The sequence below is a fragment of the Heterodontus francisci genome, chromosome 16, assembly GCF_036365525.1.
Source record: "Heterodontus francisci isolate sHetFra1 chromosome 16, sHetFra1.hap1, whole genome shotgun sequence".
NCBI classification, from domain to species: Eukaryota; Metazoa; Chordata; class Chondrichthyes; order Heterodontiformes; family Heterodontidae; genus Heterodontus; species Heterodontus francisci.
Genome location: NC_090386.1, coordinates 96,207,834 through 96,231,112, shown reverse-complemented (window position 1 = coordinate 96,231,112; position 23,279 = coordinate 96,207,834). Strand labels below are relative to the sequence as shown.

The 23,279-nt window shown below is 43.7% G+C and overlaps 1 protein-coding gene across 2 annotated transcripts in view; it reads right to left on the bottom strand.

Moving 5' to 3' along the window:
- rims4 (regulating synaptic membrane exocytosis 4) overlaps nt 1-20,338 on the bottom strand; it is a 108,599-nt gene extending 88,261 nt beyond the window's left edge. The window contains exon 1 of one of the 2 annotated variants that reach the window (XM_068048875.1): nt 20,296-20,338. In XM_068048875.1, coding sequence (XP_067904976.1) covers nt 20,296-20,323 — 28 coding nt within the window. In that variant the 5' untranslated portion in view covers nt 20,324-20,338. The remainder of the gene's footprint in view (nt 1-20,295) is intronic. The other variant, XM_068048876.1, reaches the window with a different exon arrangement.
- Nucleotides 20,339-23,279: the final 2,941 nt, after the last annotated feature.

The window sequence follows — 23,279 nt, the reverse complement described above, 5'->3', positions numbered from 1 at the left end:
GAGTGCTTTGTGCTTTACAATCTATTTACACCCTCTCTGTACTAACACTTTGTCTTTCAGCACACTATTAACATACCGTTTGCCTTTGTTCCATGACCTTCTGGTCAGTTATTCTCTGTGACCTTGTCCTATCAACACCTTCTCTTTTGTTATCTCTTGCCCCAACCCCCGCACCCACCACCCCCCACCCCCCCACCCCCCACTTTACTTGCTTAAAATCTTTTACATTTCTAATATTTGTCAGTTCTGAAGAAGGGTCACTGACCTGAAACGTTAACTCTGCTTCTCTCTCAACAGATGCTGAGTATTTCCAGCATTTCTTGTTTTTATTTTATGTTAAACCCCTCTAGTGTCTGACTTACCTCCTCTTTCAACATTGCCTGGGTTGCATCTTCTTCCTTGGTAAAGACAGATGCAAAGTATTCATTTAATATCTCAGCTTTGCCCTCTGCCTCCATGTGTAAATCCCCTTTCTGGTCCATAATCAGCCCCACTCCTCCTCTTACTGCCTTTTTACTATTTATATGCCGATAGAAAACTTTGGGATTCCATTTAATGCTAGTTGCCAATCTCTTTTCATGCACTCTATTGACTTCTCTTATTTGCTTTTTCACTTTCCCTCCCACCAGACCTTCTATATTCAGCCTGGTTCTCAATAGTATTTTCTACCTGGCATCTTAATCTCTACCTCTTTTATCATCCAGGGAGCTCGGGATTTGTTTGCCTTACTTTTCCCCTTCGAGGGAACATACCTCGACTGTGCCCGAACTCTCTCCTCTTTGAAGGTAGCCCATTGTTCAGCTGCTGTTTTTCCTGCCAGCTTTTGACTCCAATTTATTCGATGCAGCTCCATTCTTGCCCCATTGAAGTTGGCCTTCCCCCAGTTAATTATTCTTACCCTGGATTACTCTTTTGTCCTTTTCCATTTTCCATAGACAGCCTAAACCTTATGATACAATGATCACTATCCCCTAAATGCTCTCCTACTGATACTTGATCCACTTGGCCCACCTCATTCCCAAGAACCAGGTCTGGCAGTGCCTCCTTTCTCATTGGATTAGCAACATACTGTTGTAGAAAAATTTCCTGACACTCTAGGAACTCTTGCCCCTCACTGCCCTTTACACTACTATTATCCCAGTCTATGTTTGGATAATTAAAGTCCCCCATTATAACTATCCTATAATTTTTGCACCTTTCTGTAATTTCCTTGTAAATTTGTTCCTCTATGTCCTTCCCACTTGCTGGTGACCTATAGACAACACCGAGCAATGTAACTGCACCTTTTTTGTTCCTTAGCTCTAGTCAAATTGATTCTGTCCTCTACCGCTCTGGGACATCCCTTTTCTCCAGCACTGCAATGTCTCCTTAATCAATACCGCCATTCCTCCCCCTTTTTCTCCCCTTTCCTATCTTTCCTGAACACCTTGTATCCAGGAATATTTAACACACAGTCCTGCCCTTCTTTGAGCCAAGTCTCTGTTATAGCCACATCATTATAATTCCACTTGGCAATCTGCGTCTGTACCTCACCAGGCTTATTAACCACACTCCGTGCATTCACATACTTACACTTTAACCCTGATTCAGACTTTATTATTTCCTCCCTTATTCTGACCCCACCTAATTATTATTCCCTACTCTTGTGCTGTCTATCTCCCCCAGTATTCTGCGCAGCTTGCTATTCCTCTGATACTTGCTTCTGGTTCCCACACCCCTGACAAGTTACCAGTTTTGCTTCCCTCCAATCTGAGCTCCCTCTCAGGATCCCATCCCCCTGATTAAACCCTCCACAACAGCACTAGCAAATCTTCCTGCAAGGATATTTATCCCAATCCTGCTAAGATGCAACCCGTCCATCTTGTACAGATCCCACCTGCCCCAGAACTGGTCCCAATGTCTCAGAAATCTGATGCCCTCCCTCCTACAGCAGTTCTCCAGCCACTTGCTCAATCACTCAATTCTCCTATTCCTATGCTCACTTGCACGTGGGACTGGGAGTAATCCTGAGATTACTGCTTTTGAGGTCCTGCTTTTTAATTTCCTTCCTAGCTCCCTAAAATCTGCTTTCAGGACCTCAGCCCCCTTCTTACCTATGTCATTGGTACTGATGTGGGCCACAATCTGACTGTTCACCCTCCCCCAGAAGAATGTCCTGCAGCCACTCCATGACATCCTTGACCCTGGCACCTTCTCATATATCTATCTGGAACCTCACCCTGCCCCTGTGGTAGTGGGTTCCACATTCTCACCACTCTCTGTCAATAAGTTTCTCTTGAATTCTTTACTGGATTAATTCGTCACTATTTCATGTTTCCATTCGTGGAAACATTTTCTCCATGTCTACCCTATGCCTCTTTGTAATTTTAAAGACCTCTATCAGGTCACCCCTCAGCCTTCTCTTTTCTCGAGAAATGAGCCCCAGACTGCTCAGTCTTTCATTTGCCCCATCTTATCATTATCTGGTTCTATCCATATTCTTTCCACCGTATCCCCCTTCTACCGCTGTACCTACACACTCTATTTCTGTTATCTTGCTTCTTATCTCCTCCTACTGCTGTCCCTATCTTTTCTATCATTCCTTACCAATAAAGCAATTCTTCCCATTCTCTCCAGAGATCTCTCTTTACAAACTTTTTAAACCCTCTGATCATTTCTCACTGTTAGTCATATTTCTGAAATGCCAAATTCGACTGATATTCTCGTTAATTCCAGATACTGCTGACTCTATTACTTGGTTTCTGACGTTCCTTATATGTGTTCAGTGCCTCTTCAAATATCCTATTTACCTCCTTTGCCAGTTCTGGTGAAGGAATCTTGCCTGAATAGCTTCCTTCTACCTCAGAACATGTCCTAGTTTTCTGGGAACTGGAAACTAACCCTCCCTCAATGTGTTTCTAATCCTGTTCAGCGGCACAAATCTACTTTTAGATTTAAACAAAATTTGTTCTGGCCAACATTAACGTGTATTTCTGATTTATCTGTCCTTAATTTTAACTGTTTTCTAATTAAGAATTAAGTGGTGCTTTAGAATCACAACTGAGACCATCAATGTGAGAGTGTTGAGCACACCTCCATTATGAAGTCCATTGGACACACCCTGACTGTCAGTTTAGTCCTGTCTTAAATACCAATGAAGATTTCTGGGCAAACAAGGCACATTCATAGAATCATTACATTGTATTATATAACACTTACAACACAGAATCACACCATTTGGACCTACAGGGTCATGCTGGGTTTTATGCGCCACACGAGTCTTGTCCCATCCTACTTCATCTTAGCTGATCATAACCCAATCATGGAATATTGCAGAACAGAAAGAGGTGATTTCGTCCATCGTGTCTGTGCTGCTTCTTGAAAGAATTAGCAAATTAGTCCCACTCCGCTATTCTTCCCTCATAGCCCTGAGCTTTTTCCCTTTTCAAATATTTATCCAATTCTATTTTGAAAGTTATTATTGAATCTGCTTCCACCGCCCTTTCAGACAGTGCATTCCAGATCACAACAACTCACTGTGTAAAAAAAAACTGTCCTCATCTCTTCTCCGGTTCTTTAACCAGTTACCTTATATCTGTGTCCTCCGATTACTGACTCTCCTGCCTGTGTAAAGTTTCTCCTTATGTACTCGAACAAAACCCTTCACAATTCTGAACACCTCTATTAAATCAGCCCTTAACCTTTTCTTCTCTAATCTAGCTTTTTCATCCCTCCACATAACTGAAGATACTCACCATAAGGCCAGGAGATCCATTTGGGCCACTACTAGGACAACAGAAAAACCTCCAAATATGTTCCCAGATTACTGGGAACAGGGCCAGATTTGTTGGCGGGAACAGCATAGAGAGCACCATGGAATAAGGCTGTCACTAGTCCTGGGAAGGTCATTGCCAAATCAACAAAGCATATTTCCAGGAAAATCAGGAACAAGGTGAATGGTTTCAACAGGAACCTCACTGGAATCCCATCAAGAACTAACATGAGGAATACCAGAACTTCATTGGGAACGTTATCAGGAACTTCAACAGGAATTCCATCAGGAATCACAGTAGCAACATTGTCAAGAACCTCTTCAGAAATTTCATCAGGAATCTCATTGGGAACACAGGAAGCACACTAGCAACCTCATGAAGAAACACATCAGGACTTTCATCAGGAACCACATCAGGAATCTCATTGGGAACATTCGGAACACAAGAACTTCACAAGGAATTCCATCAGGAATCTCATCAGGAACACAGGAAGCATGCTGGAAATTCCATTAGGACCATCTCAGGAATGCTGGAAATTTGTGACAATGCTCACCAGGAATTCCATCAAAGATCTCTTCGGAAACATCATCAAGAACTTCACTGAGACCGCCATCAGGAAGCTTGTTTGGAGAATAGCGAGGATTCTCGTTGGGAACATATCAGGAAGCTTTGCAGGGACAAGCCGGGAAAGGAGTTCTTGAGTTGAAGCAAATTAGAAATTTGAATCTGCCTTTTGTAAAAACTAACCTTCATGTTCTGCAGGTACTAGGACCTCACAGGAGCCCCTGTTACCATCCTGAGATCTTAGTTGCAAAGTAAATCCAGAATCAGCTCCTGACCTAACCAACTCCAGAGTGAGGCACTTTCAGACTTCCTTGAACCTAGCGGGGATCTTCTAAACCTCCCTGCATTCAATTTAAATGGTTGGACAACATGCCCATGGCCGCACGTTGCATCTGCCAGTCTTGGACCGGTGGCTGCAGTCTAAACGAGCCTTTAGAACAGGTCTTAGACACAGCCCATGGCAGCTTCCTCTGCAGGCATCTGCAAAGGTTCTGAGCGAAAGGAGTAGGAGCTATTTCAATCAAGCTCGAGGGAACAAGAGCAAACTGCCCTGAATTTGAGAAAATTGGCACAGGTCCAACAATTCCATCAGTAATTGGCTCGGGTGTATCAGGGAGCTTCAGTTTTAAAAAGTGCCTTCAAATTCAATACTGGAATGTCACTGCTACCAAACTACATCAAATTTGTCAGCAATAACATACAAAATCACAACAGCTCAAAACGGCTGAAAATACACTACAGTATCAATAAACCTAACTTGCTCCAATTCAAACCATTTGAACGTGGCTTTGGAGCCCCCGATCACTCAGATAAGCTGTGAGGATTGATGAATGCAATGACAGAGAATCAATGTTTGACTCAGCTGAGAGGTTCCCTGTTTAGGACCCTGGTCAATATAATGAAGAGAGAAAAAAAGAAAGAACCTCATACATATAACAAACTTCACAACCTGATGACGGCTGAAACAGCTTTACAGCCAGTGAAGTACTTTTGATGTGTAGTTACTGTTGTAATGTAGGAAATATGGCAGTCAATTTGTGCATAGCAAGCTCCCACAAACAGTAATGTGGTAATGGCCAACAACAAAAATTTGTATTTATATATCACTTTTAACATAATAAAATGTCCCTAGGTGCTTCACAGGAGCATTATAATGCAAAATTTGACACCATATAAAACAATATTGGGACAGATGGTGAAAAGGGCAGCACAGTGGCGCAGTGGTTAGCACTGCAGCCTCACAGCTCCAGGGACCCGGGTTCAATTCTGGCTGTGTGGAGTTTGCAAGTTCTCCCTGTGTCTGCGTGGGTTTTCGCCGGGTGCTCCGGTTTCCTCCCACATGCCAAAGACTTGCAGGTTGCTAGGTAAATTGGCCATTATAAATTGCCCCTAGTATAGGTAGGTGGTAGGGGAATATAGGGAAGGTGGGGATATGGAAGGAATATGGGATTAATGTAGGATTAGTATAAATGGGTGGTTGATGGTCGGCACAGACTCGGTGGGCTGAAGGGCCTGTTTCAGTGCTGTATCTCGAAATAAAAATAAATAAATAAATAAAATAAAGAGGTAGGTTTTAAGTAGCATCTAATGACCAGATAATCTGTTTCAGTGATAAATATTGGCCAGGACACCAGGGAGAACTCCAGTGCTCTTCCTTGAAATATGGACCCTTTACACCCACCTGAGAGGGCAGACGAGGCCTCAGTTCAACATCTCATCGAAAAGACAGCACCTCTGACAGTGCAGTACACTGCCAGTACTACATTAGGAGTGTCAGCCTTAGACTATGTACTCAAGTCTCTGGAGTGGGACCCAATCCAACAAACTTTGGGCTCAGAAACCTCTGAGCCACAGCTGACATGGACGATTGAGCCACATCGAGCCACATAATGCATCTGATCTGAGAGCTGTTTAATATCTTTTGTTTCTGTACAGAATGGATGAAAACCTTTCCTTTGCAGAGCTTTCATCTGTCACCTTGACAAGAACCATAAAAATATCCTCGACACATGTGGGCCAGCCCCTGTGAGGATGACAGCTGAGCTGGCTTGCCACTGGAGAGTGCATCGAAGCAGGCTTGGCACTCCAGATGGCATTTGCAGGGCACCGTAAGTGCAGCAGCAGCTGTCTGATCAAACACCTCATTCTGATAATTCACTTTCCCTGTTTTGTCATTCTTTACACATTACAGGAAGCATGGATTTCAGAGGTGAAAATTTTGATGGCTTGCTTTTTGACCTGCTGTTGTTTTTCCACTCCCCAAGCCGGGGAGTCGGTTAGCTCAGTTGGTTGGAGTATGCTACAGACTGATACCAACAGTGTGGGTTCAATCCCTGTAATAGTTGTGGTAGCCCATGGAGGCTTTCCTCTTTGTCTTGCCCCGTGCTTTTAGAGTAATGACCTCAAGCTATACATTATCAGCTGTCTCTCTCTAATGGAGAGAGATTCCTTTGGGACTACAGCTAGAATAAATAACTAATACTGTGCCAGATCTGCTCTCATCTCATTCTCAGTTCTCCCTGCCTGATAACAGGCTGTATAGAAAAGAGAAGACTGAGGGGTGACCTAATAAAGTTCTTTAAAATTATGGAGTTTGATAGGTTAGACACAGAGATGTTTAGACTTGTGGGGAAGTCTAAAACTAGGGATCATAAATATAAAATAGTCACTAATAAATTCAATAGGGAAATCAAGAGAAACTTCTTTACCCAGAGAGTGGTGAGAATGTGGAACTCATTACCACAGGGAGTGTTTGAGGTGAATAGTATCGATACATTTAAGAGGAAGCTGGATAAACATGAGCGAGAAAGGAATCGAAATATATTGTGAGATGACGAGAGGTGGGAGGAGGCTCATGTGGAGCATAAACATAGACCTGTTGGGACAAATAGCCTGTTGCTGTGCTGGAGACTCAATGTAATTCTACAACATTCCCCTGGGAGCTCAATTGCCTCGTAAAAACAGCCTGGGAATCAATGTTAATTCAGTAGCTTCTGGGGTAAAGCTCAGATGCATACAGCCCCCTCATATGCTGGGAATGCATACTGCAACAGTGTACTACAGTAGCACAGTGATTGTATCACTGAACTAGTATTCCAAAAAACATGAATTCCTATTCTCCCCCAGCCCTTCCAGGACAGTTTGAGAATTTGGATTCAGTTTCTTTTTCAAATTGGTAATAAAAATCTGGTATCAGGAAAAGTGACTGTGAAGCTGTCAGATTGTCGTTGAAAACAAACGGGTTCATTAATGTCCTTTCAGGGAAGAAACCTGATTTTCTTATCTGGTCTGTGCCAATATATGTGACTCCAGTCCCACACCAACGCGGCTGACTATTAAATGCCTACTCGGGTGGCCACTCAGATGCATCAAGCAGCTACAAAGGATGTGGTTCAACAAGGAGGACTACCACCAGCACCTTCTGAGGGGCAATCCGGAATGGGCAATGAATGCCAACTTTGCCAGCAACACCCAAATCGCAGAGAAAGAGCAGAAAGAAAATATCAGCTGCCGAATGAACATTGCTTCCTGTGATATTTTAAGGCTGCAATCCAGATCTGAAAGACCAGACAGTGGAATAAATAAGCAATGGAAATAATGAAAGATCAAAAAAGCAGTCCAATTAAAACAGTGAAGGGGAGCTATGCCCGAGATGTTCAACTCCTTAATAGCGCAGAGGAACAGTGAGCCTTCAGTGTCAAGTTGGATCAACAGCTGAGTTGAAGTCTGTCGATTCCAATCCTTCACCGGGGCTTGAGCACGTAATCTAGGCTGCCACTGCTGCACAGTGCTGCAGGAGTGTTATACTGCCAGAGTTGCTGTCAGCTCAGAGGAGACATTAAACATTAAATAGATTTGCAAACAATCCCGTGGCCCCTTTAGTGAAGGGGACCTTCAATTATCCCAGTGACCTGACCAATATTTATTCCTCAACTATTGCCACTAATCTGGTCATCACACTGCTGTGTTTGGGATTTTGCTGAGCATATTTGAGCCAATAGAGAGAATTCTGTGAAGTGCCATGATATTTGCATCATCAGTGAATGGTTATATGATACAAACATATGAACATATGAATTAGGAGCAGGAGTAGGCCACTTGGCCCCTCAAACCTGCTCCGCCATTCAATAAGATCATGGCTGATCTGATTGTAACCTCAACTCCACATTCCCGCCTACCCACGATAACCTTTTTTCATGAGAGTTATGGAAAAGCTAATAGAGGTTTTCAAAATGATGAGAAGATTTTGAGGGGATGAACTGGGATGAATTGATTGCACTGGTCATGAATTAATAGAAAGAGAAAGTTAGAAGGAAGATTTTCACATAGATGTCTAACAGAATATGAAATGCTTTATCACAATTGGCAACTCAGACAGAGTTACCTGCAGGATTGACTACTTCAGTGGTCTCCTGGCCAACCTCCCACCTTCCAATAACAACAACAACTTCTATTTATATAGATTCAACTCGCACCAAGTCCCACTCACCCATCAACCCTGTGCTCACTGACCTACAGTGGCTCCCGGTCTGGCAATGCCTCGATTTTAAAATTCTCATCCCTGTTTTCAAATCCCTCCATTGTCTCACCCCTCCCTATCTCTAATCACCTCCATACGAGATAGCGGCACTGAACCAAAACTGGCCTCTTGTGCATCCCCAATCTTAATTACTTGACCTTTGGTGTCCATGCCTTCAGCTGCCTCAGCCCTAAGCTCTGGAATTCCCTCCTTATACCTCTTCACCTCTCCACACTTAAAATGCTTCTTAAAACCTACCTCTTTGACCAAGCTTTTGAACATCTGGCCTAATATCTCCTTATGTGACTCAGTATGTGTCAAATTTTGTTTGATAACCTCTCCTGTGAAATGCCATGGGACATTTTACTACATTGAAGGCGCTATAAAAATGCAAGTTCTTGTTGTTGTTGAGATAATAGGGTTAACTCTACAATACACAAAGGAAGTACAGGTCTACTGCAGGATTACAACACTATAGCCTGGATTCTCCAATCCATACTCTGCCCAAAGGGTACAGGGGACCCTAGAAATACCCTACAGAAAACATCTGAAGCATGGAAATGTCATGCAGTGTGAATATTCCTCTGAGGATCATCAAGGCACATTTTGAGATGGTGTAGAGGAACCTTAACTCTGTATCTAACCCTGTGCTGTACCTGTCCTGGGAGTGTTTGATAGGGACAGTGTAGAGGGAGCTTTACTCTGTATCTAACCGCGTGCTGTATCTGTCCTGGGAGTGTTTGATAGGGACAGTGTAGAGGGAGCTTTACTCTGTATCTAACCCCGTGCTGTACCTGTCCTGGGAGTGTTTGATGGGGACAGTGCACAGGGAGCTTTACTCTGTATCTAACCCCGTGCTGTATCTGTCCTGGGAGTGCTTGATGGGGACAGTGTAGAGGGAGCTTTACTCAGTATTTAACCTGGGACTGTTTCATTGGATGGTGGTTACAAAAAGTTAAAGTGGTCCATTGTCGAGCACTAATACTCCTCTCCTTGATGAGCACAAAAAATAGTCACCAAGACAATGAGCTCAGTGTTTAAGATAGTGCGAGTCCTATGACCTCCGATATATCTAAGGCAGGTTCACAGAGGAAGAAGTGGTTTCAATCTTGAATTATGACACATTAATGCAATCTGAGAAATGCTTTTTAGACAGTAGAAATTGCTCAAATTCCTGTTATATAAACTGAGAGTGCTCGTACTCACGGTGCAGTTGCTATGACTCCAGTTGAAATTATGAATGAAAACACCTTGTGGAAGTATTACACTGCTCATGAATAGTAATATGGTAAAAGCATTCATGAAGGTTTCATTTTGCTGGATGTTTTAAAAGCTACTTTCATGATTTTACTACAGGTTTCAATCTGAACAAATACTGCCCCCTCACTTTTACATTTCAGATAAAATCTCTTTTTCAATGAGTATGATGTGTTTATATAGTGTATTGTGCTGGGTAACATGAAATCTAGGAATCACACTATAAAAAAACAAGGCAACAGAGGAGACTGCAACAATAAGGGCATCTCACTCCTTAGCATCATGGGGAAGGCCATTGCTAGGGTCATACTTAAAAGATTCCATTTACTTGCAGATCGAGTGTACCCGGAAACGCAGTGCAGTTTCCGTGCCGGCAGATCTACTGTGGACATGATCTTCTCCATACGACAACAACAAGAGAAGTGTAGGTCTCGCTAAGATCTCACTAAGGCATTCGACCCTATCAGCAGAGCAGGGCTCTACAAGGTTTTGGGAAAAATTGGCTGTCCGCCGAAGCTCCTCAGTCTCATCCGCTCCTTCCATGACAACATACACTGCACTGTACAGTTTCATGGCTCCACTTCCAATTGTTTCGGAGTGAAGAATAGAGTGAAACAGGATTGTGTCCTTGTCCCCACCCTGTTTGGCATTTTCTTCTCCATGCTCCTGACTTTCACCTTCCCAGCAGATATGGAGGGAGTCTACTTGCACACTAGGTCAGACGGCAAGCTCTACAATCTATCAAGGCTGAAAGCAAAGACGAAAAGACATCGCATCCTGATCAGAGAACTCCTCTACACTGATGCTACGCTAGTCGCTCACACAGAAACTCAACTACAAAGACTCATGGACTGTCTTTCCCATGCCTGTACTTTGTTCTCCTTGACTATAAGCGTCAAGAAAGCCATGGTCATGGGACAAGGTGTTTCACATCCGTCGCTGATCGCACAAAATAACGTCCCACTTTAAGTGGATAGGAAATTTGCTATCTTGGGTCCATGGTGACAGACAATAACTCCAGCCTCTCCTGTCTCTCCACATACCCGAGATCCCTCACCCTGGTGTCATTCTCATTAATCTTTTCTGCACCGTCTCCAAGGCCTTGACATCCTTCCTAAACTGTAGGATAATATGTATAGGACAAATAGAATTATAGAATGGCTACAGCACACTAAGAGGCCATTCGGCCCGTCATTTTTGTCCGGTTATCTGCAAGAGCAACTCAGCTCATCCCACTCCCCCTCCCCGTCTTTTCCCCATAGCCCTGATTTTTGTGCTCTTCAGATCATTATACTATTTGATTTTGAAAGCCATAGTTGAAACTGCTTCCACCACACTCTCAGGCAATGCATTTCAGATCCTAACCACTCACCTTTGGTTCTTTTGCTATTCACCTTAAATCAGTGTCCTTTGGTTCTCGACCCTTCCAACAATGGAAACAGCTTTTTTCTCTATTCGGACCCCTCATGATTTTTAACATCTCTATCAAATCACATCTCAACTTTCTCTAAGGAGAAGAGCCCCTGCTTCTCCAATCTATCCACGTAACTGAAGTCCCTCATCCCTTCACATCCTTCCTAAAGTGCAGTGACCAGAATTGGACACAATACCCCAGTTGAGGCTGAACCAGTGTTTTATAAAGGTTTAACATAACCTCATTGCTTTTGTACTCGATGCCTTTATTTCTAAAGCCCAGGATCCATATGCCTTATTTACCACTTTCTCAACCCGTCCTGCCACCTTCAATGATTCGTGCCTGCATCCCCTTAAATTGTATCCTTTATTTTATATTGGCACTCATTCTTCCTACCAAAATGTATCACTTCACACTTCTCTGCAATTTTAATCTGTCACGTGTCTGCCCATTCAATCATCCTGTCTATATTGTCATAAGTGTTTTTTTTTAAACTAAGAGGTCTGTGTGCCTTTAAGACCTGTTATTTTTCTGTGAACAGTGACTTGTGATATTTGAAGTCCAGGCTGCAGGGCATTTGTATCCAAACAACCTGAAGGTTTTACGATTGTCTTGTGACGCTTGTGAGAGAAACTGGTCCCACTCGTGAAAGAATCGAGAACAAGAGGGCACAGATTTAAATTATTTGGTAAGAGAAGCAAAAGTGACATGAGGAAATACTTTTTCATGTAGCGAGTGGTTAAGGTCTGGAATGCACTGCCTGAGAGTGTGGTGGAGGCAGGTTCAATTGAAGTATTCAAAAGGGAATTAGACAGTTAAATGAAAAGGAAGAATGTGCAGCGTTATGGGGAGAAGGTAGGGGAATGGAACTGAGAGAATTTTTCTTTCAGAGAGCCGGTGCGGACACGATGGGCCGAATGGGCTCCTTCTGCACTGTAACGATTCTGTGATTCAGTGATTCTTTCATTGCTTGTAAAAAAGGCTTTCAGTTTCAGTTCTGCAGTGAGAGAGACCAGTGGGGAACAGAAGAGCTAGCAGTGGCTGGAGCTGTGATTTGCTGATAGACCAGAGAAAAGGATCTAATCTCTGAAAATAAGCTCTACATTTCAAGGGAAAAAGTGCTACATTTAAGGTGCAGTTTTGACCTGCCTGAAGAGAGAGGAAGAGACCCAGAGAAAAGAGGAATTGCTACACTCTGTGGAGAAACACTGCTTTGGGGCAAGGAAGCCTGTATTTCGGTATGGCAGGTTACTGTTGCCTCCAGTCAAGAACCCCTGCCTTAAGAGTGAGTTCTGCAGTTGCTGTGCTCTGTGGAGATGGTTCCTTTGCTGCGAGTAAGCCCTGTTGACTTTTGTATTTTTGGAAGTTCCTGAAATCTCTAGAAAATTTCTACTGTTAGACTGCTACTTTAAAATTTAAATAGACTTGTTGCTACAACCTGTTGCTGAAAGATCTGTGTGACACCTGCTGCAGACGAACTACCTTGAATACCCATCATAGACTGTTCATTAATTTCACCTGGAGAGACATCGAGTGGCAGCTGACTATCCGACTCTGGGACACTCCACCGATCCGGAAACAACCCACCAGGAGTTACAACCCAGTTATTTTATTATCCCTAAGAAACTGTTATAAAATCAATGCAACCATATTCCCCGGTTAACCGTTGGTAATTGAATGTGTGTGTGTGCATGAGGGTTAGGAAGATTAAGGAGTAATAAAATCTTTCCATACGTATAGATTCATCTCATTATTGTTTAAAACTTGGTTTATTAATAAATAGTTAATTTTGTTTTTTTTTATTTAGAGATACAGCACTGAAACAGGCCCTTCGGCCTACTGAGTCTGTGCCGAGCAACAACCACCACTTATACTAATCCTACATTCACCCCATATTCCTACCACATCCACACCTTTCTCTGACCACCTACCTACCCTCGGGGCAATTTACAATGGCCAATTTACCTATCAATCTGCAAGTTTGGCTGCGGGAAGAAACCGGAGCACCCGGCGGAAACCCACGTGGTCACAGGGAGAACTTCCAAACTCCACACAGGCAATACCCAGAACTGTTTAAAAAAAACCTGGTTTGGCGTGCTTTATTCTGGGAATAAATAAAGTGATTGATTTGGCTATTTTTCCAGTAGGTGGGAAACTTCACTAATATGCTATAACCTGTGGAGTAGTGGGACTGAATTAACAGTGCATTACTCCCACCTCGGTCATAACAATATCCTTTTGAAATCGATCACTATCCTCCTCACAGTTCACAATACTTCCAAGTTTTGTGTCATCCGCAAATTTTGAAATTGTGCCCTATATACCCAAGTCTAGGTTATTAATATATATCAAGAAAAGCAGTGGTCCTAGGACCCACCTTGGGGACCCCCACGATATACCATCCTCCAGTCTGAAAAACAACTGTTCATCACTACTCTGTTTCCTGTCACTCAGCCAACTTTGTATCCATGCTGCCACTATCCCTTTTATTCCATGGGCTTTGACTTTTCTGACAAGCCTGTTATGTGGCACTTTATCAAATGCCTTTTGCAAAGTCCATATACACCACATCAACCACATTCATCAATCATCTCAGTTACTGCATCAAAAAACTCATCAAGTTAGCTAAACACGATTTGCAATTAAAATTTCCAGGCCGGCTTTCCTTAATTAATCCACATTTTTCCAAGTGACTGTTAATTTTGACCTGGATTATTATTTTTAAAAGCTTTCCCACCACCAAGGTTCAAATGACTGGCTGTTGTTGCTGAAGAAGGATGTAACATTTGCATTTCTCCAGTCCTCTGGCACCACCCCTGTTTCTAAGGAGGTTTGGAAGATTAGGGCCGGTGCCTCTGCAATTTCCTCCCTTAGTTTCCTCAGTATCCTCAGACTCATCTCATCTGGTCTGGGAATGATTCATGCTACAGATTGACAGAGCAACACAGGGGAACATGAGTGTTGTCAGCAACTGCAAAGAGCCATCAAACCCAAAAGGTTCATCCTTTTTGTTTGATCTCCACACAAATTTACATTAATTCTGTCTCCACAAATTCATCTTGAGTTCCTAAACTTAGACATCACTATTCACCACAGTAGCTTCACAAAGGTCATTGTGAAGGTGATTAGGGTTTCAGAGTGTAATTGTCTGACAATATTATGTAAAACCCCATTCCCCACCCCATAAAACTCCCTGATATTCCTCAGTATATGATGTGGGCTGTGGGGTGCATCAGACAGTGTGGGGTATATCAGTGAATATTATGGTGGGGTATATCACTCCCTGATATGCCCCACATCCCACACTGTAACACTCAGACGTATCCCACACCCCTCCCCATAATACTCCATGATATACCTCACACCCCACATTGTAACAAGGTTGCAAACAGACTGGCACAGGCTCAGACAGCAGCCAGGGAGAGAGATAGAGTCAATGGCTTGTGACAGCAGTAACAGGGCAGATATCAGTGAGACACCATTAACAGAACAGATTTTTTTATTCATTCATGGGATGCAAGGCCAACATTTATTGCTCATCACTCGTTGCCCTTGAGAAGGTGGTGGTAAACTGCCTTCTTGAACCGCTGCAGTCCTTGGGCCCACAGTGCTGTTAAGGAGGGAGTTCCAGGATTTTGACCCAGCAACAGTGAAGGAACGGTGATGTAGTTCCAAGTCAAGACAGTGTGTGACTTGGAGGAGATCTTGCAGGCGGTGGTGTTCCCGTACAACTGCTGCCCTTGTCTTTCTTGGTGGAAGAGGTCACAGGTTTGGAAGGTGCTGTCAAAGGAGCCTTGGTGAGTTGCTGCAGTGCATCTTGTAGATGGTACACACTGCTGCCACTGTGTGCGGTGATGGAGGGAATGAATGTTTAAGGTGGTGGTTCGGGTGCCAATCAAGCGGGCTGCTTTGTCCTGGATGGTGTCGAGATTCTTGAATGTTGTTGGAACTGCACCCATCCAGGCAAATGGAGTGTATTCCATCGCACTCCTGACTTGTGCCTTGGGGAGTCAAGAGATGAGTTACTCTCCACAGAATTCCCATCCTCTGATATGTTCTTGTAGCCACAGTATTTATATGACTGGTCCAGTTAAATTTCTGGTCAATGATAACTCCCAGGATGTCGATGGTGGGGGATTCAGCAATGGTAATGATGGCAATGGAAGATGGTTAGATTCTCCCTTGTTGAAGATTGTCATTGCCTGGCACTTGCATGGTGTAAATGATACATGCCGCTTAACAGCCCAAGCCCGAATGTTCTCCAGGTCTTGCTGCATGTGAGCACAGAATGCTTCAGTATCTGAGGAGATGCAGTTGGTACTGAACACTGTGCAATCAACAGCAAACATCCTCACTTCTGACCTTATGATGGAGATAAGGTCATTGATGAAGATGATGCAGCTGAAGATGGTTGGGCCTAGGACACTACCTTGAGGAACTCCTGCAGTAATGTCCTGGGACTGGGATGTTTTTCCTTCAACAACCACAACCATCTTCCTTTGTGCTAGGTATGACTCCAACCAGTGGAGAATTTTCCCCCTGATTCCCATTGACTTCAATTTACAAGATATTAGCGAGAGACGCAGGAACAGAATAGATTCATGGGCCACTCAACTTGGAGACAAAATATATAAGCCACAGTGCTGCCCTTAACATTAAAGTTTATTTAAATTGGCTCCTCATCAATATCTAAAGGTCAGCAAGACTCCACCAGGTAGTGCACAGCTCCTCTGTATAAAGCTGGTGTATGGGAGTACTAGGACCTGACAGGCTTCTTAAAGGGATTTCCAACTCTTCAACATTAAAAGTAACAATGCTGTAAAATGATTAGCCAATGGATCTGTGTCTGAAACATCCCGTTTAATTGTAAATAGCAGCCCTTGAAGAGCTACTGTCCCCATTCCCCAGCCACGTTACAGGTCAAGCTTTTTTTTGGACAAGCTTATCATGTGCCAGTAACCTATTCAAATTACTGGGGCAACTTAAATGGCTGGTTTTAAGATTCCATAGGAACTTTTCAAAAGGTAATTGGACATGGACTTAGAGAGGACAAACTTGCTGGGGAAAAAGCTGATGTGTGACAGTAAATGGGACAGCACTATCAAGGGGCCAGAATAGGCACGACAGGCCAAATGGCCTCCTTTTGTGCTGTAAGATCTATGATTCTAGGAGTCTACCTTTTCAATGGAGTAACAAAGAACATGGCTCATAAATAAATATCTTTATTTGAATCATAGGTGGATTCTATAATTGAATAGAATACACCCACTTGAATTAAGGTGGGGTGAGTGCTGTGTAATTATCTTTGACTCAATAGGGTTGGTTTTTGTAAACAGGATTTGGGGAATGTATCATTGGTCCAGAGACGAGTTCATTCCACGCATTCCCATCGCACTGGGTAATGGGTATGTGAATTGCTGAGACTAACCGCTTATAAGGGATAAGGTAGCTTTTATCTACACTCCCAGTGTAGTGCTGAGGGAGTGCTGCACTGTTGGAGGTGCCATCTTTCAGATGAGACATTAAAGCGAGGTCCCGTCTGCCCTGTCAGGTGAGCATAGAAGATCCCACAGTCACTATTTCGAAGAAGAGCAGGGGAGTTCTCCCAGGTATCTTGGCAAATGTTTATCCCTCAAACAAGATCAATAAAAACAGATTATCTGGTCATAGAGTCATTGATAGCACAGAAGGAGATCATTATCCAATTGATGTTTGTGGGATCTTGCTGTGTACAAATTGACTGCCATGTTTCCTACATTACAACAGTGACTACAATCCAAAAGTACCTCATTGGCTGTAAAGTGCTTTGGGGTATCTGAGGACATTAAAGGCACTTTAGAAATGCTAGTCTTTCTTTTTATATTAAACTAAATCTATGGAACTCTAGAAGTTCACAGCACAGAGGAAACTATTCGACCTTTGTTGGTCTGTACTGGGTCTTTGCTGGAATAATCTAATATTAATCCCCTTGTCCTGCTCTCTCCTTATAGCCTCGAATCTTCCCCACTTCAAATGCTCATGTCCCCTTAAAAGATGGAATAATCTCTGCATCAAGGACTCCCCGTAGCTAAGCATTCCATGCTCCAATAATTCTACTAAAGAAATTTCTCCAAGTCTTTCTCCTCATTCTCTCAGTGATAGTTTGAAGTGACGATCCCCTATTACTGACTTCCCAACTAGAGGAAATAATCATTCCTTAATGCCTCTATCAAAACCCTTCAGAATTTAAAATGAACCTCAATCCCAGTAAGGAAGGATAAAGGAAGGTAGAATAAAATCAGCAGTTTTAGGACACTGTTTGACTTATAAACTAACCACTCCTGAGTCCAGTGTGAAATTATCTTGTTATTTTTGTTGGAGATTTTATCATTTCTAGGAATAGTAGAATCTTCCCATTCCTCCGTATGTCGGACTCATCCTGCAGCTATTGACCAATTCAGCAGGCAGCTCCCATTCCCTCTATCTGCCAGTGACCCCTTCCCAATGTCCAACTCTTGCCAGTCATGAAATGCCATTGCCTTTCCTCAGTGTTCCCGTCAGAACCCAGATCTGGAGATATGCAGGGTGGAGAATATTACATTCCTTTGTCCATTCCACAACTCTTGAGTGTTAGACGTTCACCGACAACTTCCATTTACATAGCGTCTTTAACTTTAGTAAACTGTTCCAACATTCTTCACAGGAACCTTATCAAGCAAAATTTGACACTGAGTCACATGTGATGATATTAGGACAGGTGATCAAAAGCTTGGTCAATAAGCTGGGTTTTAAGAAACATCTTAAAGGAGGAAAGAGAGGTAGAGAGACAGAGAGGTTTAGGGAGGGAATTCCAGAGCTTAGGGCCCAGGCAGCTGAAGGCACAGCCAGCAATGGTGGAGCAATTAAAATCAGGGATGCTGAAGAGGCCAGAATTGGAGGAGCGCAGAGATCTTGGAGGGTTGTGTGGCTAGAGGAGATTACAGAGATAGGGAGGGGCAAGGCCACAAAGGGATTTGAAAACAAGGATGAGAATTTTAAAATCTAGGCACTGCCAGTCCAACAGTCAGCTATGATGCTGCAGGAACGTGTTCCAGATGAGTAGCTTCAAGTTCACAGGTGTAGTTTTGTACAGCGTTATTAAGTCTTCATTAAATGATTACCACAGGCTTTATATTCGAATTCAACATAAACATTATCTATTGTCTTACTTATCTACATTACATGATTTCAGGTCCAAGTCTTTTCTTCGCTGGCATGTGTGCGCTTTGCTAGCCACTTTGAGTGTGTCTCTGAAAATGGTGCCTCCTCCTTATATATGTCTGATGATATCATCAGTTGCATCAGTGGCCTGGCCTCTTAAAGGTACAGGTTCTTAAAGGTGAAGTCACCATTACACTACATTACAACAGGGACTGCTTGAGGTTCTTGGTGATGAGACTGACCTGTGAATTAACTGTTTAATGGAGTGGTATGATCTAGGATGTCTGACTAAATGTAGTCAGTTCCAATGAGTTACTCTGGGTTGTGGCAAGCAATGATAATGGTGGGGCAGTGAGAAAGTGGAGCAACACCACAGGACAAAGTCACCGAGGAGGAGAAAAGACACAAGAAGGGAAAAGAACAAAGTGAAACAAGCTGCCTCATTCTCACGCACTCCAGAATGGTTAACAGCATGGTTCTGACTCCTGTCTGCTCACTCAGTGCGACACAGGGGATGGGGACAAGCAGCAGATGACTTCCTCAGTCTGGGAGAACTGTATGGTATGAGGGGACAATTAGAATGTGATGAGTAATACTACAATGGACTCAGTTCAGTCTCTCAGTCCTGACAAAAGAAATCCTGAATGCTCACTAACGTTCACTTCAGATTTTACACCAAAGTGGTACTGATCTACATCCAATAATTCTGGGAATGCCAACTGTGACCTGTTGGACAGAACCAAGTCTACAATCACCACTTGCTCGATCACACAAGCCTTCAAACTTCACACATCACCTTGACTGAGCCTCACTGTGCAACGACAAGATAGATCTACTATCCCTTTATGCCTTCTCACTTTCACCAAAACATCCTTCTCTTTCACTCTGCTATCCTTTGTTTCTCTTTCACACATTCACACCTGCTTTCTTCACTTCCTCTCACCTTTTCAGTGAGAGCCATTCTGCCTGGTTCGCTTTTCTTCCTCCCCTTGTCTCCCGCTCACTAGGCTTAACAAGCGTTCTTTCTCTTGCTATAATACTCCTCCCTCACCGCTTCCACATTCCTACTGCCTATTGTTTGTGTTGCAAGACAGGTAAGAAAGAAAGAGCTGCTTCTACGAAACATTTATATCAGAAAATCACATATATTCAGAATAAATCAGCAATCCGAATACTTTGTCAAATTAGCTTGGTAGGAATGTGGGTTTACCAATACATAAATTACAGCATTTCTAAGTTTCATTCCTCACTCTCACACTCTTTGTATCTATCTTTCACCCTATAATTTTCACTGACTCTCTTTCATTCTGTCATTCTCCCTATCATTCACAGATACACACACTCTCTCTCATTCTATCTTTCTGCTTATCATTTCCACAGACTCTTGCCTCTCTCTTTCTCTCTCTCTCATTCTGCATTTCTCCCTATCATTCCCACAGACTGTCACTCTCTCTTTCTCCATTGCCTCTGGATCTCAACTCTGTACACAATAAGGCAACCTTCCCTTGTCATCTCTTTTATTTCCCTGACCAAGTTTGGATTCGCTCCATCGCACCCTGTTAAATCGGCCATGGGGATTCACAAGGTGACCAACCCACCCCTCCACGTACCGGCATCATCCTCATCGAAGGAGTTCATACATGGGAAGTAAATGGCCAGAGCTTCGAAGGAAGCTGACAAACTGATCCTACTCTGCGACCTCTCGATGTTAAATCCCGCTGGCCCCAGGTCGGAGGCGGGCGCTGGCTTTGGCGCTCTCGGGGGCGCATTTTTCACTCGTAGCACGGCACGCGGCGTCTTGGCAGTTTTGTAGGGTCCAGAAGCTAGCAAGAAACCCGTGACCTGGAGCCTTTCCCCCGCGCTGGTTCAGTGAAAGGCTGACCGTCTTCTTTCTAGGTCTTCACCTCTCTCTCGATGTTCCCGTCGTTCACAATCTCTCCCTTTCTTGTAAGTGAAACTACACGACACGCTTCAGCCTCAGTGCTGTTGCTGGGTCTGCTATTGTCTTTACGAGTGAGCTTTGTTCAGTCTCGCCCACAGTGGATAATTCTCACTGCTCTTCACGCTGCACAATGACATTTCTTAGCTGGTGGCTTCACACAAACCTTCAGCTCCAGCAGTTCCCTCTTCTTACACTCTAATTCACTGAGAGCTTAGTGTTTGGAGGAGGGGAGTGAGGTACAGAATGAGAGGTGGGACTGAACTCACATCTGACGTCTTAATCCACCAATCTGTGCCTGGGGAAGGAACTGGGGCGGGTAGCCACTTAGTGGAGGAAAGACTGAAGGAAATGAAATAAGTATCAAAATATGCAGCAGCTCTGCATCACACTGCCATTTTATATCATCCCCTGAATTACCTGTGTTTATCTGTGTGTATATCTATGTATGTCTGCGTGTCTGTGTATGTCTGCGTGTCTGTGTATCTGTGCCTGTGTGTGTGGCTGTGCGTGTTTATCTGTGTGTGTGTGTCTTTGTGCATTGATCTAAATATATGGGTACGTAAATGTGTGTATGTGTGTCTGTATGCATGTGCGTATTTGTGTGCATGCATGTGCGTGTTTGTCTCTGTGTGTATATATGTGTGAGTGTCTATATATTGATATCTTGTGTGAGTGTGTATATGCGCAGAAGGCATACAGAGATGAGTGCAGCACAAAGAGACAGCTGTCAGTCTTCAGGCAGGTTGAATGACTTTCAACCACATTCCCAGGTCATCAGTAATTTGAAAATACATTGTTCCCATACAGCAGTCAATGCAGCTGCTTTGAGTGCCCAGTTTTGATGGGCTTTGCAGGAACCTTTGCAATGGCCTGTCTAAATTCCTGCCAGTAAACTGTCACCAAAATAGGAAATAAAAGCAAAACCAAAATAGGAAAGATGAGTCAGTCACTTCTGACGAGATACACAATTGGTGGAAGCCTTGTCCTTAAACTCCTGATAGAAATATTGTTGAGACCAACTGAGAATTTCGTTCTGCCTCCAATTCAATCAAACAGGCAGGAGGTGAGTTTTTATTTACAGCTGAGCGTTAGGTAAACACATAAAAAGTGAACAAGGATTTATATATCTTTAAAGGATGGCTAAACAGCTACAGAACAGAGGTGCCATCTAAATGTAAACTCCACCTTTCATTCCAACTACCTGTCCTAATTTCTAATGGAAGATATTGTAGAATCATAGAATCACACAGCAGTGAAGCAGGCTATTCGACCCATTGTGCCTGTGCTGGCTCTTTGAAAGAGCTATCTAATGAGGGGAATTTTATGCTTTCCCCTGTGGTGGCTTTGGAGGTGGGGAGAGCATATAATTGGGTGGGATGGTGCTGGTGGGGGGGGGGCAGGAAGGTGTGTGACCGACCCTCCTGCCCCGCCGCCAATTGAGGCCCTTAACTGGGCAAATAATACCCAATTAAGGGCCTCATCCCACTACCTGTCCTATTAGTCATGCAGCGGGCAGCCCTGTCGCCACACGGGAACCATGGCACGAAAACCCGTGCGGACTGCTTCCCAGCTCTTGTGGGGGGGGGGGGGCTCTCATTAAAAAGCACTTAGTGCCTGAACGCGGGACCTTGCATCGGGAAGGGTGGACCCGCTGAGAGACCCCCTGCCCTTGCTAGCGATCCCCCTACACCGCCTCCCACCCGGCCCCCACCCGCGAGACCCCTCCCGCTCCGACCTACCTTTGGCCTGGGTCCAACACCGCTCCTGGGCCTCGGGTAGTTGCTCAACCGGCTGCAGCCACCGCCTCCACGGTGGTGCTACTCAGTGGAAGAGCTGCTGGCCCCTGATTGATTCCTTGATCCTGTGGAAGGCCCTGTCTACTTGTGTCTAATTAGCACTAGATTCGGCGGACCTACAACAAAAGAGGCGATGCGGGTTCTCGGAGTTGCTTTTTCTGGACGTTGAGACCCCTTGCCACCGGCATAAATTCCCAGCTCATTAGTCATGCTCACCCCCAGGTCTTTCCCCATAGCCCTACAATTTTTTCAAGTATTTATGAGATGAGATCAAAGCATTTGACCCTTGTGCTTTATTTCATCGAAAAGGTTAAAAGGGATGTTGACCTTTTTCTCAAGGGAGTCGGAATTCAACAGTGAGGAAGTGATGCTTCAGTTGTACAGAGACTTGGTCAGACCCCACCTGGAGTGACTGCGTTCAGTTCTGGGCACTGTACCTCAGGAGGAATATATTGATTTGAAGGGGTGCAGGGCAAATTCATCAGAATGATAAAGGGTTAAATTATGAGGCGAGTTTGCATAAACACTACTAGTGCTCCCTTGAGTTTAGAAGGTTGAGAGTGATCGAATCAAAGTGTTTAAAAGGATTAAGGGATTTGATAAGGTGGATAGAGACAAACTATTTCCTCTGGTGGTGGAATCCAGAGCAAAAGGGCATCGTCTTAAAATTAGAATTAGACTGGTGATGTCAGGAAGCACGTTTGCACACAAAGGATAGTGAAAATCTGGAACTCTCTTCCCCCAAAGGCTGTGCAATTCAGGGACAATTGAAATTTTCATGGCTGAGATTGATCGAGTTTTGTTATTCAAGGATTATGGAGCAAAGGCAGGAAAATTGAGTTGCAATACAGGTTAG